This window comes from Anopheles ziemanni, chromosome 2 (assembly GCF_943734765.1).
Source record: "Anopheles ziemanni chromosome 2, idAnoZiCoDA_A2_x.2, whole genome shotgun sequence".
In the NCBI taxonomy this organism is placed as follows: domain Eukaryota; kingdom Metazoa; phylum Arthropoda; class Insecta; order Diptera; family Culicidae; genus Anopheles; species Anopheles ziemanni.
In genome coordinates this window covers 47,375,736-47,391,725 of record NC_080705.1, presented here as the reverse complement: position 1 = coordinate 47,391,725, position 15,990 = coordinate 47,375,736, and the positions used below count along the sequence as shown (strand labels likewise).

At 41.7% G+C, this 15,990-nt stretch overlaps 1 protein-coding gene across 1 annotated transcript in view; it reads left to right on the top strand.

Annotated features, from left to right (window-relative positions):
- The first annotated feature begins 1,251 nt into the window (after positions 1-1,251).
- Positions 1,252-15,990, top strand: part of LOC131293685 (potassium channel subfamily K member 16) — a 73,401-nt gene continuing 58,662 nt past the window's right edge. The window contains exon 1 of the mRNA XM_058321760.1: positions 1,252-1,390. Within this exon, the coding sequence (XP_058177743.1) occupies positions 1,252-1,390 (139 nt within the window). The remainder of the gene's footprint in view (positions 1,391-15,990) is intronic.

Below are 15,990 nucleotides of genomic sequence, written 5' to 3'. Positions count from 1 at the left end.
AGTTAGTAACAACGTTATATTTGCGGTGTGAGGATCGTGCTGTGCGGTCGGATTAAAACTGTGCCGTTTCGTGCTATTTCGCGATGTTTAATGACAAGTAATGACCTTATTGCATCGCGGGATTGGCTCGTATCCACAGAAAGATTGTCTACTGATACATTTGCCGCGCCGCTGATAAATGTGTATAGTGAAGAAAATGGAAATCTAATCGCAAATCGTCTTCACCTTCGATGTGATTCATCTGTGAAGTTTTATTAGGATATCTCAGAATCTCCCTTCTCTGGTCTAGTCCACCTCCCCCTCGCCTACGCAATCATCCTTGCACCCGCTCCTTTTCTTTTTCTTCCATTCTCTCTTTCTGTTTCTGTATTCTCTCTCTCTTTCTTCACCTCCTCCCACTCTCTCTTCCTCTCTCTATTTCTCTCTCTCTCTCTCTCTCTCTCTCTCTCTCTCTTTTTGTCTCTCTTATTTTGTCTCTATTTTTCTTTCTTTCATCAACTGACGCACACACAGGCCCATACAGCATAGTAATCAAAATCAATGTGAATTTCAATGAATGCGAAACATTCCAAATAATAAATCAAGCAGAAGTTATTCATACGCTATCTACCGCGCTGCTATAAATATAAACACGACCACCTCGTGTGCTATTTGCATTATCTGTGAAAATCTCATGAACAGTCGATTTCTAAAATCGGACGTAGTGGCAAGAATAAGTTATGTTCAATACCAACTAAGTTTCAATTATATTAACATCGGTTATCACGACATTCACGCCGCTTCCAAAAACGGTCTGAATCCTACGACCTGATTCAACCATCACCTTCTTTCAAATCGTTCAGAAAGAGCGCTAGGATTGATCTAAACTTGTCAACGACCATTCATACATCAATTTCTAAATATTACATTAACACGATACGGTGTCTACGTCTGTTTTTCTAACATAGCATAAATAATAAATTGCAACTACCAAACAATTAAATTTGAAAGCACCGGACATTCATAAGCACCAAATCTGAAAACAATTTTTTGAAATCTAGAATCATTTCCCACTGCAGTGAGTGATGAGTTACAGTTGGAGCGTGTAGAAAGTGTTATTGGTATAAATTACATTTTTATTAACCATATAAGAGAGTAGTGAATTGCAGCTTGAGCACGCTATTCATAGTTGCTTGTTCAGTGAAAATTGGTTCCGTTAAAAAAAACAGAAACAACTGAAATTTATTATACGTTTTCCTACCGTTCATCGAAATGGAACGCAAACGATCGTTAAGGCGACGTCAAAAGCCGCCGTTTGCAGAACGAGCCAAGGATCATTGCCGGAATTTCACCGCATTTATGTTCAGCAATGTGGGCATTATATTCCTTGTGGTGCTATACATGATTGCAGGTAATTAATAACATTTTTATTCATATACTTTTCAAATAATAATGATAGTTAGTAGTAAAACTGTGAATCAAAATCGTAGAAATATCTACTTTGTCTACTCTAGACTTTTGTACAAACTAAGCTTCTTACTCCTTTCTCCTACATCAGAACGATGGTGACGATGAAATAGTTAAATTACGTACTACATTACATCGAGGTTGCTCTCAGCTCGATGCTGCAAAGAGCAGTTCTTTGGTGATTTTACAATACTTTTTGAAGTTTTATACTTTTTAGTGATGTTTAAATTTGTTAGTTTGCTAATGTAAGTTTAATTTCATATGTTTTGAAATCTTTTTCGATCATTATGATGGATAAATGATGATGTTTCGTTCCAACAAAGTAGTGTGAGGAATATTGCAATAAAAACTTCAATAATATAATAAATCGAATCATCGGAGTGCTTCTAACGATAATAATAAATATCGATACTATTCGATAATAACAAATATCAAGTGTCGAAACTAACTTACACACCACTTTAGCTAACAAAAAGTACGATGAAATATAACTGTCCGACTTTGCGTTTGGCCGTCAAAATTCTGGCTTTTTCCACTCTTTTGTTTATTGCGCCCCTTGGGTATGATTTTTTTCACCGTTCTTTTTGAACGTACTTTGTAGGAAGGTGCACCAAGAAGATGCAATGAACAAAAATCATTGTTAACAATTCTAAGTACTCTAAAATCGACCAAAAAGTCGGACGCATGCTTATTATTTGAGCGTCCGGATTAACTTTTGGCCCAGTGGATTGACTTTGGCCCCCCCATTAAATGCATCGGAGGAATGATTATGCATAAGCAAGGGTGCCCGGTACCTGGTTTTCATTTCGCTTTAGAACAAATTTACACAATCTATCGAAAACGTATACTGTTGCCAAATCAACGAACAGCAGTGTGTGAGTTAGGAGGTTAGATGAAGCACGAGGAGTACGGTCGGGTCAACGTCCCATCATGAGAGGAAGGAGAACGAGAGCGGTCAGCGAGATGAGAGGAAGGAGAACGAGAGCGGTCGATGAGTTTATCCATTACTCATCGATCAGCTGATAGCTCTCGATCGAAGCTGATAAGCTATCGAGGCACGTTGACCCACCAGAATCCAAGTAAGATAAAGATAGAAGTAAGAGAAAGAGATGCTAGAAGTGAAGCCTTCCTCGGTGGTGTGCGGAGAAAGGCTTTCTTTTGAACTGTGCCACCGCCGAGGAAGGACTACATAAATTTTAAAACTGGTGTAAAAGTATTTAAGGTTTAAGTCCTAAATAAAAAGTTAAAAGTTACTAAGCGGTTTAGTAAGACTTAGTATTTTAACAGTATACCTTCGATTTGTTTGAGCCATCGCGGACAGCGCTGAGTATGGTGTGCAACTTTGCGAGAATACAGTTACACTTGCTGAAACATGGTAATCACTGGAATCTATGAATGAACTGTAATAACTAAAGTGTTTATACTGAATATTAAGATTATTTCGATGAAGCCATAAAAAGTCCCGTTTATTGTGGGATACGTATAAAAATGACATCGCCGGAGATATTTCACATAGCTTTTCAAAGGGAAATTTTGAATAAAAATATGAATGATCTACAATGAAGCATTGGTGTTGAAAATGTGAGTTTGTTTATGAGTAGCATTCTATTGGCTGAAATTCAAATGCCAGCAGCAATCTTCGAATTGAAAATGTTCTGCTTCGTGAATAGCAACGATTGCAACCCGCAATTTGCCAATTCGCTTCAACAAAAAATGATTTATCACAAATGTTTATGTGAATTCCCCATAGTATCGAAACTAAGATTGGTTGAGTGCACGTACAATTTTAGCTGCTTAAAAAATCTATGCTAATGACTCCAGCTGGACAATTGCGCTCATTTTAATTGATTAATCGTATTGAAAATGAAAACGAAGACGATTGTCTTTAACAGAAGCCGTGAATCGTTCACTGGAATTTTAAGACATTCTTTCCATTTGTCGGATATGCCGCGACTTAAAGATGGATCTGGTATTGTTATGTGTCGACATCTTCATGAAACGAATCTATGGGGCTTCCCTTGAGTTTCAATACTTTGTTATTCTAATACTAGCGTATTGTTGATATGCGACGAGGGGAAGTTCGTTGGGTCACCTTGTTTATCATACATTATTTTTTATTTTTTAGCACATTTAGGGGAAAACTTTTGTTTTGAAAATTTATTTTTTCGTTTCATCAAGGTGGGTACTAAGAGAGGTGAGCTCAAAAGCCTAGTCGTGTCAGCCATATTCAAATTGATTTCTGACAATCGTTCCCAGTTTTGTTTACACAACAACGGTGCGTAAGCAAGTTAGCGGATGTTCCGGAAACGTTTACTCTTACTGTTAAGTTAACTTAAGTGTGGTCGCGGCCAAATGGCCAAATGGCCAAACGCCTAATGGTCTCAATTGGCTCTCTCGCTCTTCTTGGCGTAACGACCTCTTGGTCATGCATGGCCGTTAAGGGCTTAGGAGACTTGTTTCCCTGTTGTACGTGGATAGTCAGTCCTCTCGTACAGGGGAGGGTTCGGTCTCGGTTGGGATTCGAACCCACGCCGTCGAGATGGTGAGCCCCGGCGCTCATGGGCCGATTTTCTAACCGGCGCTACCGCTCGGCTGTCGCGGACCCCCAATTCAAACATTAAAATAACCAAATAACTGCAAAACCCATTTGGTTGGACTTTGCGTTATTTCACGAGCGAACAGCATTTTTATGTCAAAAGCCTATTTTGACAGTAAAATTCTGGGCAAAGATGACAGTAAAATCCCTCGTTTAAGAAGGGTATTGAGGTACGCTGCTAGTGTTCGAGGGTTTGAACCAATCCTGATGCGCTTTTCACTATCACGCGGTAAAAGTTTAATTTATGTTTTTAATTCTAGTTACTAGTACTAGCAGTTCAACATCAAATTTGAAAATTCATGGGCTTGCATGAAAAATTAGCATTTCAAACTAGAGTTCAGAATTACACATAATTGTTTGTAATTTTCAGAAACAGGTATTCTAAGGAGATAGAGAATATAAGAAAACAATGTTACGCCTCCAAAATTTATGAAAACAGAAATAATCGTAAGGACCTTCGGAAGCTCCGATTTTTTAGCTCCGATTAATGTTCCAGCTGCGTTACGTTTCTCGCCGGCTGACGTGCTTGACATATCGGTACATTACATTCTAATAACGGAAGAAATAGTAAAAAAAGCAATTAGCTGTATTAAGCCGTCGCTTAGCCCTGGGTCCGATGGATTTCCTGCCATAGTACTCTCTAAGTTTGCTAAGTTGTTGCTAAGGCTATACGTCGTTTAAATTTTTCACATGTTCCTGGACCGGATGGTATCCCTTCTTCTGTGATTATCAACTGTGCGAGCGCTATCATTGCTCCTGTGTCGTCGCTCTTGAACCTGTCGCTTAGCTCAAGCCAGTTTCCCAGCGCATGGAAATATTCGTGGATGACACCCATTTTCAAAAAGGGTAACATTGGTCAGGTCGAAAACTACCGTGGGATAACGTCTTTGTGTGTGCTCGCTAAAGTCTTCGAACTAATCATACACGAGGCACTGATGAATGCGTGTAAAAGTATTATCTCACCTCTTCAGCATGGCTTTCTTCCGAAGAGGTCAGTGTCGACGAATTTGGTTGAATTCGTTGATAAGTGTATTGCGGCTTTTGGGCAAGGAAACCAGGTTGATGCAGTGTACTCGGATTTCAAGTCAGCGTTCGATCGGGTTAATCACCAAGTGTTACTGTCTAAACTGCGTCATTTAGGGATTGCCAACGACTTTATTTCTTGGCTAGCGTCATATTTGTGCAATCGAGTGTATAGGGTAAAGATTGGGGAGGTTATGTCACGTTCCTTTATTGCGGACTCTGGAGTGCCCCAAGGCAGCAATTTGGGTCCTTTGCTTTTTGTTTTATTCGTTAACGACCTGCCGCGATATCTTCAGTGGGATTCTGTGCTGATGTATGCTGACGACGTAAAAATTTTCAACGAAGTGCAAATCCCTAGCGACACTGACCGCCTTCAATCTGTGATACATAAACTGACTCATTGGTGCCATATTAATAAGCTACAACTTTGTGTGGATAAATGTTATGTGATTAGTTTCCATCGTCGTAAAAATCCGTACACTCAGACTTATATGCTTGATGGTCAAGAGATTAACAGGTGTACTACTGTACGTGACCTTGGTGCCATACTTGACGCTAGTTTGACATTTCGTGAGCACTATGAGCATATTATTAGTAAGGCTAACAAATCGTTAGGTTTTGTTTTAAGGAACTCTACGGAAATCTATGACCCTGTGTGCCTTAAATCTTTATATGCGGCGCTGGTACGATCAATACTTGAATTTAATGTTGTTTTGTGGGCTCCCTACTACGACGTTTGGAACCAGAGGATAGAGTCCATTCAACGTAAATTTACTCGCGTCGCCTTACGTAGGCTTCCTTGGTGGACTAGCGGCCCTCTGCCTGATTACCAGACTCGTTGCTTGCTTCTCGGTCTGCAGCCCCTTGAACATAGGAGAGGTGTGGCTCAAGCCATGTTTATGTTCAAACTGCTGACTGGTGAAATAGATGCACCATATATTTTGAGTCAATGTCCTGTTCGTGTTCCTGTGTACTCCACGCGCAATAATGAGTTCCTATATGTGAATCCAACTACAACGAGGTACGCTGAAAATGCTCCGATACTCGCAATGTGTCGTTCTGTGAATAAGTTTAGCAATATAATAGACTTTAACCGAACCTCTGTTACTGTTAAGGAATCACTTGTTCAATGTTGGCGTAGTAATTAGTTATAAATGTTAAGTGAAGATTGTTTTGTATACTGTATTAAAACTGATGATTCATTGGGGTGATTCACCTGTTGAATCTTGAATAAAGAACCTAATAATAAGTGTGCTGATGTTCTTTCAAAATCTCTTGCGAACCTTTTCAAATTATCATTACTTAGTTGTTCGTACCCCACTGCGTGGAAATTCTGTTGGATGATTCCAGTGTACAAGAAAGGCAATAAGCATTTGGTATCCAATTATCCTGGTGTTACTTCATTATGTGCTACAGCTAAAGTCCTGGAAGGGATCGTACAACAAGCTTTAAGTAGACATGCAACTCAATATTTATCCTCTAGTCAACATGGGTTTATCCCAAAGCGATCCGTTTCGACTAATCTAGTTACGTTTGTGTCCGATTGTGTCAAAACTATGGACAAAAGATATCAGACTGATACAATCTATACTGATTTTAAGTCAGCTTTCGACTCCATCAACCACGAGATTCTGCTAGTGAAACTAAACCGACTCGGAGTACATGTTAATTTAATAGCCTGGTTCAAGTCATACCTGCACCAAAGATCTTACTGTGTGAAGTTAAATAATTCGCTGTCCGACCCTGACGTTTATTAGCTTGTCTGGTGTACCGCAGGGTAGTAATATTGGCCCTTTGTTGTTCATTCTGTTTGTTAATGACGTGGTATTTGCGCTGCCTAATCAGTCGTTACTTATGTATGCTGATGACATTAAGATTTTTTTTTTTATGTGGCACGACATCCCCTAGTGGGACAAGGCCTCTCTCCGAAGAGAGTTTGTGTGACCGAAAGACGGTATATTATAGATCGGTGGTCAGCCGTTCGTAGACATTAAGATTTACTCAATCATAAAATCTCAACTTGATGTTATATGCTTCAAGAGAGTCTCGACAGGTTCAGCACATGGTGCTCTGATAATTGTTTGTCATTGTGTGTAGAGAAAGGTTGTGTCATTAGCTTTACGACAAGATAGAACCCGATTCTAGGGGATTACAGGCTGAACTCGCGCGTTTTATCACGTAACTTAAGGATCTTGGTACGTTACTTGACCCTCTTTCGTTTCGAGATCACATCTTGTTTATTATCAACAAAGCATATTGCCAGCTAGGCTTCCTGCATCGACTAACCACTGACTTTAGAGATCCTATTTGTTTGAAACAATTATTTGTCGCGCTTGTTCGATCCATCCTAGAGTTTAATGTTGTAACTTGGGCGCCACACACTATGACTTGGTCTGCTTCAGAAAGCATTCAGCGGAAATTGACTAAGTTGGCAATCAGATGTTTAAGGTGGCCTATGGAGCAACCACCAGTATAAACCAGAAGTCTCCTCCTAGGTCTACAATCTTTAGAGAAGAGACCTCCATGTATCGTCAGCCGTCTTTAAATCGATGTGTCTGTTTGATGATTAGTGAAATGATTAGTATTATCGCTTTTGTTACGTGTTCTGTTGTATTTAAGCATAGCATTAAGCATTGCTGAGGCTCCTGCGTGTGCCATGCAATTAGGAAATAAATAAATAAATAAATAAATAAATAAATTAGGAAGCTGCACTACTGAAGCCTTGTAATGAAATTAAAAGTTCCTACATTAAATTTGATAATACAGGTGAACGTCGATTATCTGGGGGTGTCGGGACCGGGAGGTCCCCGGATAATCGAATTCCACGAATAATCGAACATATACTAAAATACGTTTGTAATACCTGGTTTGCGTCTTGGCTAGTTCACTTTTGGCCAGTTCCAGTTATTTGATTATTCATAAAACATGTTTGAATTATTTTTTTATGGTAATTTTAAATGCTAATTTCGATCAGAAAAAATTAAATTTGACACTATTCCTAAAAAAATGTAGTGAACCAACCTGATACTCTTGGAAACAATTCAACCCGGTTGTGCAGTTGTCAGTTGCAAGACACCCGGATAATCCGCCCCCCGGTTAATTCGGCCACGGATAATCGACGTCCGAATGTAGTATAGTTTACGACGAACTGATTACAGCCGTTGCCAGCCAGCTTTGCCTCGAAAGCGGGTGATTTTGTCTCTAATACACGTTATATTGAAATAGCTCATCAACTGTTGTCTCTAAAGCAACTGGTATTGAAATAGCTCATTGAAAGTTGTCTCTAACGCATCTCATTTTGTCTCTAACTCATCTGACTATGCCTCTAACGCAGGCAAGGATAAAAATAAGGAAAAACCAAAGTAATTGTCGTTATAATACATTGTAAAACTCCAAGAACAATAAACATTATTATTTTGGTATACTTTAAAGCTATTCTTATGTATTTTTAAATAATTTTGCGTTTAATTTTTATACGTGCCTGCATACGTATCAACTAAGAAGCCTGCATTGCGGTGTTCAACTCGGTGGCATAAACGCACTTGCTTGGATTAATGTATGTCACTTGACAGTTAAGATAGTGCGTTTATGCCACCGGGTTGAACACCACAATGCATAGTTGATACGTATGCCGGCACGTATAAAAATTAAACGCAAAATTATTCAAAAATACATAAGAATATCTTTAAAGTATACCAAAATAATAATGTTTATTGTTCTTGGAGTCTTACAATGTATCATAAGCACAATTACTTTGGTTTTTCCTTATTTTTCGGCTTGAGTGGGTTGCCCGCAGTAAGAGACATCCCAGTCTCCCGAACACGTGCTTTTTCGACAAGCTTGTCGGCCGGGTTTTATTAAAAGCTCGGCGGCCGAAAAATCCGGCGTAGGCGGCCGAAAAAGGTGTCGGTTTTCAAGCGCTTCGGCGTGTCCCTTTAAAAAAGTTCTTGTAAGAAGCCAAAAAGTTGATTCTTTTGGCAACGTTGCCACTTTTACGTGTGGGTTGCTCGCCCTGTGTGTTTGCCTCGCGTATTATTTCTCCGATACACGTATTTTTGCTTCTCTTCCAACAGTCTTGACTCTGCATTGCTAGGGAATAGACGTGCTCTCCGTTCACTCGCGAATCATGCGTCGTGGTTATGGTGCGCTGTTGGATCCAACGCTCGACTCAAGTCTCGATGTTCCGTTCAATGCCATGCCTGGGATCTGAAAGTAAATAGTCGGTAATGTCTGGGCTATTCCTTGCCACGAAAACGGACACGTTATACATCAAATATTAATCGATGCTATGTGATGTGCCGTTCGCTTCGTGAACGCATTGCGAATGAAGAACGTTCATTCTTTAATGTGTTTTGACCACTTTGAATTGAGGAACGTACATTTTCCACAAAATAGGGGTTTTTTTGACCGACATATTTTTATTTGAAAAATCGTTTGCGCATCATCTCGTAACTTTCTGATGCCGATGGCTCATCAGGGACCTTATGAAGATGATTTAAGGTCCTTACACACGAACGGTAGCTGGAACGATCTTGCGGTCTTCCACAAAATGTTAGTTCGGAACAATACGAAAGTTTTTACTCGTACAGGACGGCTCTAATCCCGTTCTTTCCACCTTGAATCCGCTCAAAAGTTAAAATGTATAACTAACTAAAATTAAAATATCCGAGCATGTTATATATTATGGATTTATGGTTCATCGATCTGCAACAGAATTACAACTAGCAAAAAGATAACAAATTAGAGCAAAACCTAAATGATGGACATCCAGAGGTGCATGAAGCATAGAAAATAACATACGCTTATGGACGCGGTGCGTGGGGACGCAGCGTGTGTGAGTGGGGCGCGGTGCAAGTTCTACGCGTTGAAACGCACACGCTCTCAGCTCGCCGTGCACCGCACACACTCTCATCGCGTGTTCTCTACCCACGTACGAGTGGAAGCAAGAGCGAATGCGAGATTAGAGCGAGAGATCCGAGCCAGTGGCCGAAAATTTTAGGCTGGGTAGTCAGATGAGTTAGAGCCAAAATGAGATGCGTTAGAGGCAACTGTCAGTTGTTTCAATACCAGTTGCTTTAGAGACAACAGTTGATGAGCTATTTCAATCATCGGTGGGTTAGAGCTGAACATAGGTGGCAACGGCTGTATTGTGTGGATGCTCAATCGGTATTCCGTAGACAGTGTCTTGAGTGTCCATCTTAGTATTGACCATGAGGTCAAGCCGGTCGCCCTGTAGTACATGAGTTTCGTTTTCATCCAGTCGGTCTTAGGTAACTTAAAACAATATGTTTTGACCTGAGGATGATAGCTGGATTGTATAATGTTAATTCCCAAATTAAACAGGACATCGTGAATGAGTCCATAATGAGCGGTAGTTTCCTCACCACGTGGACAGAATCTGTGGTAGTTCCTGGTACGTGACGTGAAGTACTTCCTTCGCAAGTGAGAATAGGTGGTGTTCCAGTTAATGTAGTGCAGGAGACTAAGTACCTAGGAGTAATTATTGACGAGAAAATAGCAAACCGATGTGGTGTATTGGGGAGATTAAGGAGTGACCTAAGCTTGGTTGGTAGGATTCAGTTGTATAATTATCTGATTATGCCACACCTTGACTTTTGTTCGCCGATCCTGGTTCTTGCCACACAGACCCACAGGCCACACAGAGTTTGATAGGCTACAAAGATTTATTTATTTATTGACGTTAAACAAATAGACCATGTAAAAACTTAGAGATAACTTATTTCTAGTTTAAATTAAAACAGTTAAACAAAAACTAAAAACAAAACTAATAATTAAAATTACCGATGATTGGATTTAAAATATTTTTTTTTGCATTGATTTTGACATTGTTAGATCAATAGAGTCGGAATGTTTGTTGTAACTTGCCATCATTTGATTAAGAGGTCCGAATCTAGCATAACCGGTACGGTATTGGTTCGTTGCAAATAGTTCTCTGTTTCATAATTGTCGAGACGGTACGTATATATTTAGTTTTGACAAAATTTCCGGTGCATCTATGCGTTGTGAAACCAAATCGTTAACGAAAGATATTCGCAAATTAAATTCTAGCAAATTCGCGGCGTTCTTTTAATGTTTGCATGTCAATTAGCTTGCAACGGGCCTAGTAGGACGGAAGGGGATATTGTGTCCAACCTCATTTTCGAAGGGCGAATAATAAAAATTGTTTTTGGACAGATTCAATCAAGTTTTGTCGAGAAGAAGCGAACGGTGACTAAACAATACTGCAGTATTCAAGAATGGATCGGACATAGGAATTATATAACGTTTTTAATGTATATGGATCTTGAAAATGTGGACTAAAACGTTTGATGAATCCTAACATGCTCCTAGCTCTTCCTATTATAAAGTTGTTATGTGGAATAAATGTGAACTTGGAGTCTATGATGACCCCCAAGTCTCTTACATTCTCGCACCTACCGACTACTTGGGATCCTAAGTATATTGAGCTTGTAGGGGTATTACGCTTCCTGCTTTTTTTTTTGTATGATCGACCTCGAAGGCCACCTCTCTGACCCTTTGTCCCCATCCCGCATGTGCACCAATAAGGTAGAGCTAGGATGGGAGGGTTTCGGAAGGACAAAAATCTCCTTTTACGGACGTTGTGGCACGTGACGATCCCCTGAAGGGGGAAAGCGAATGTCGCTGAAAACTTCTAGACAACCTTTGGATCAACAGACCAAAGTTATCCTGCTCTCGACGATGGACTCAAACGGGATACAATTGACATGGTTGCCCACCAATCGATTTACTCCCGTTAACTACCCGCTAAAAACCTTCCCGAAGCACTCGCTGGAAGCTCCCAGCATTTTCCCTCCCGACTTATCTCGGAGTTGGAGGAAGGACCTGTTCGGGTTGACGCCTCACATGGTTGCGTCGTTGCGAGCGGTTCCACTGCGCCGGTTGTGGTGGCACTAGCTGTGCGTTTGCAGTAGCGAGGTCGCGTCTGACATCCTCCAGCTCCTGCTCGTTGGCCGCCTCGAGCACGCGTAGCATCGCCTCGTTTCTACGCGCGTTTCTTCGTCGGGCCGTCCTGTTCCGCAGCCGTCTAATGCGTTGGAGTAGATTTCGATGTTCTCTGTTCCAGGCTACTCTTGCATTAGGCGCCATTGCATGAAGCCGGGCAGCCAGAGCCGGTCGCCAAGCTGGCGCCGCATACCGTATTATGGAGAAAGCAACGCTCGCCCATGTTCGCCTTCGGGTACTAGATGGGCCACCGTAGTTTTTCAGTAGATACTGAAGAACCCTGTTTACTTTGGTGGCTTTCTCCGTGACGTGTATAATGATGGTCCTCGATCTTGACTCCCAGGTTTCGAATACTGCGCTGCGAAATGATGACTACGTCACCGACACGAACAGGAATGCGCGGATGTCCACGCCGCAGGCTACTCACCATCACAATCTCGGTCTTGTCAACCGCCAGCGATAACGAGTGATCCCATATCTACCCTGCACCGAGGTGATAGCACGACTAGCTTCATTGGCTGCCTCCTCTGGTGTGCGACCAGCGACGGTCAGCACAAGGTCGTCGGCAAATCCCACGATGGATGATCCCGCTGGCAGCGTCGCACCCAATTTCGAGCCCTGTGGCACCCCAGCTGTGACTGCGCGCGATCTGGTCCCCGTATCAGTGGCGTAATGGAGCACTCTGTTTTCAAAGTAACTTCGGAGGATCCGCATCAAGAAGTCGGGTGTCTGCTTGTTGTAAAGAGCCTCTCCGATCACGCTCCAACTAGCCGAGTTGAATGCATTTCGTACGTCTAACCCCAAGTAACATTTTAAGTTTTATCATGGTTCTAACGATATTGTTCATGCTCGTCATTAAGTCTCATCTTAAGAGTAAAATATCTTAAAGGCTGTGATAAAACCTTCATAAACCCGTTTTAAGTGTAAGAGGGCCCACTCTACAGAACGTTGTCAAAACCATCCCTTAAAACCTTTTCTAGACCAAAAATCACTGATTGGTTTTAAGAGAAGGTTTTAAGAAGAACTTAACAGCGTATTATAGGAGGGTCCGCGACAGCCGAGCGGTAGCGCCGGTTAGAAAATCGGCCCATGAGCGCCGGGGCTCACCACCTCGACGGCGTGGGTTCGAATCCCAACCGAGACCGGACCCTCCCCTGTACGAGAGGACTGACTATCCACGTACAACAGGGAAACAAGTCTCGTAAGCCCTTGACGGGCAGGCATGACCAAGAGATCGTTACGCCAAGAAGAAGAAGTTAACAGCGTATTTACAGACTCTTCAAGTCTACTAAGATTTTAGACTTAATGATCGGTTTTATAGCTAACCTCAAAAGGTTTTAAGGATGTCAAAATTATTAAAACTATTTTGCCTGCTGAGAAATCTCTATAAAACCAATTGGACTTGGTACACCCATGTTAAAACATTGATAAAACTTGTTAAAGTCTAATAGGTCTTGGAAATGTTACTTGGGACGTCACTACCATGCAGCATCGCGGATATCGCTGATTGGTCCGCCCGAAAGACATTGCATGTCTGCCTCTATCCACCACCTCCTGGATCGCCTCTTTCGGAACCCGAATTGTCGGGGAGAGAGATGTGGACCATTAGGGTCGTCTTCCAAATGGTCGTTGAGACGACTAAGAATAAAACGCTCGAACACTTTCGAAAAGACGACGGTCGTCCGGGTGGTTTTCCAGGCTTAGGTAGCAGAACCAGCCGCTGATGTTTCCATTGGTCCGGAGAGTGGCCGCGATCGAGACAGTCCTGGAAAATGCGAGAACACTTCCGGGAACGCTCTTATCGCCGCAGTGGCAGCAGCATTCATGATACCGTCAGGGCTTGGGGCCTTTTTGGGATGCATACCGGATGCAATATTAACCAGCTCCTCATCCGTCACTGGTCGGCAGGTTGCGATGGGGTTATCGATGGCTCCGGCCAAATCATTGGTGGATGCGTTGGGAAGAGTTCATCGACTGTTCTCCCGAGAATCTCGGGATTTTTCTCTTGAGGTACACGCGCGCCCCGCACCCATGACATGACAATGCGGTACGCATCCCCCCAAAGATTGTCTTCGACGGAAGCTGCTAGTTCATCCGTGCCTTCCTGGCTGCGCGCAGCAACTCGACTCTCGTCTCGCGTAACGCTTCGTTTCTAGTGCGCTTCAGAATCGCCTCGGCGCGCTTACATGATGACAGTAACCCTTCAATTTCCGTTGTCCACCAGTATGCGTTTGTGCGGTCACGAAATCCGCTGATTCGCGACATTGTTTCGTCGCACGCTCGCATTCCCGAGTAACAAGAATATCCATGTTGCGCTATGAAAAGGGCGTTTTTCATGGTATCATCAGGATCCTGATGGAACCTGCGAAATATGTAGGTTGCGTGACAAAAACGACGTGACGCGATGTTTTTTATACAATGCGCGATGTTTTAATGGAGGCGATGTTTTCAATATACATATTGTCATCATATACAAAGGAAAATTCCCAAGTCGTAATTTTATATTAAACGAACATTTTTTATTCAAATATATTTAAGCACTTTACAAACCGTTTGTTCACTTGGAGCTGCAAGCTTGGGACCGCAAAAATCAGCCATCTCCTTGCACCAAACTTTAATTCCACCGATGACACCGCGGTTGAGCTTCTGGTGCCGCTGCTGCTCGCGTTGAACTTTGGAAGAGAAAATGAACAAAAATTAACATAGTTTGGATTCTTTCTGATTATAATTCATCTCAATAACGTTTACTTACCGAATATTAACGAAAACTGCCGTTATATTACTCTTTTCTTCACATTTTTGGTGAACTGCAATTTCACTCTGCAAGCGGTGGCAAAATCAAAACAACTCTGTTGACAACAGGCAAAACTGCCCAAGGCCTATAAAGCTGTAGGTTGGTTTACTTTGTATTGTTGACATTTGGTTCAAATTCATAAATGATTGTCAAAATAATATTTTATTTTTTCTTCATCGCTTGGTAATTATGAGCAGTGTTTGAAGTGATGATTGATATAAAACTGAACACATTGATTCTTTTTGATGCTCAATATTTGAATCTGGTTCACTTATTTCACTTTCATTCACTCAAAAAAGTGTTTTTCAATTCCCCACCACACTTCTACGAATGAAAGTAATAGCTCGGTAGAATACCCATGTTTTTGACTTAATATTTTGTTTCTTTACATTATGAATCAAGATGAATCATGGTATGAGTGACGTATAGCGATTGTTTTGGTTTTTCGCATTCGCTGTAATCAATTAAGCCGTACACAAAGAACATAATAGCGTTACGTTGTCGATAGGCGGCTGTGCGAGCGATCGTTCTTACTCTCGCAACTGCTCAAGATAAAACAAGTGCAGTGCCAATTTTCAACCTATTGATCGAGTATATTTACTGAAGCAAGAAGTTCAAGAACTTCCTGCGAAGTTTGATTTCGCCTGAGATGCGCGAGAGAAAGTCCCTTACTGCGTTTAACGCAGCAATACATAGAAAATACTGACAGTTAAGAAAACTGATTACACTGGTATTTAATATAACCCATTTTTTAAGAGCCTTCATCGTAGCCATGGTTAAATTTTGATATGAATCAATTCTCCGATTCAACTTCAGGGTTTTTATGGTTTGAAATGTTTAACGTCATTTACCAAACCTACCCTGTTTAACACGCCTTGGTCCGAACCGTTCCGTGTTGCAGTTCTATCTGCAAGTATGGGTCCATCAGGGGTGGGATGGGGAAATTCCTCCTGATGCATCGCTTCGTCGCGGTGTTTTGTTCGCAATGTTGTGCTACCGCTTGCAAGTATAGACTCGCGGAGAGGAGCACTTGGGGAAGCACTTTCATCGCCCGGGCGTTTTGTATGGAAAAAGTTGCACCTAAACCCGCCGTCGCGCAACTTTGTTCGTCGGGTTATCACCCCAGCAGCATTAATTGATGCGTCGT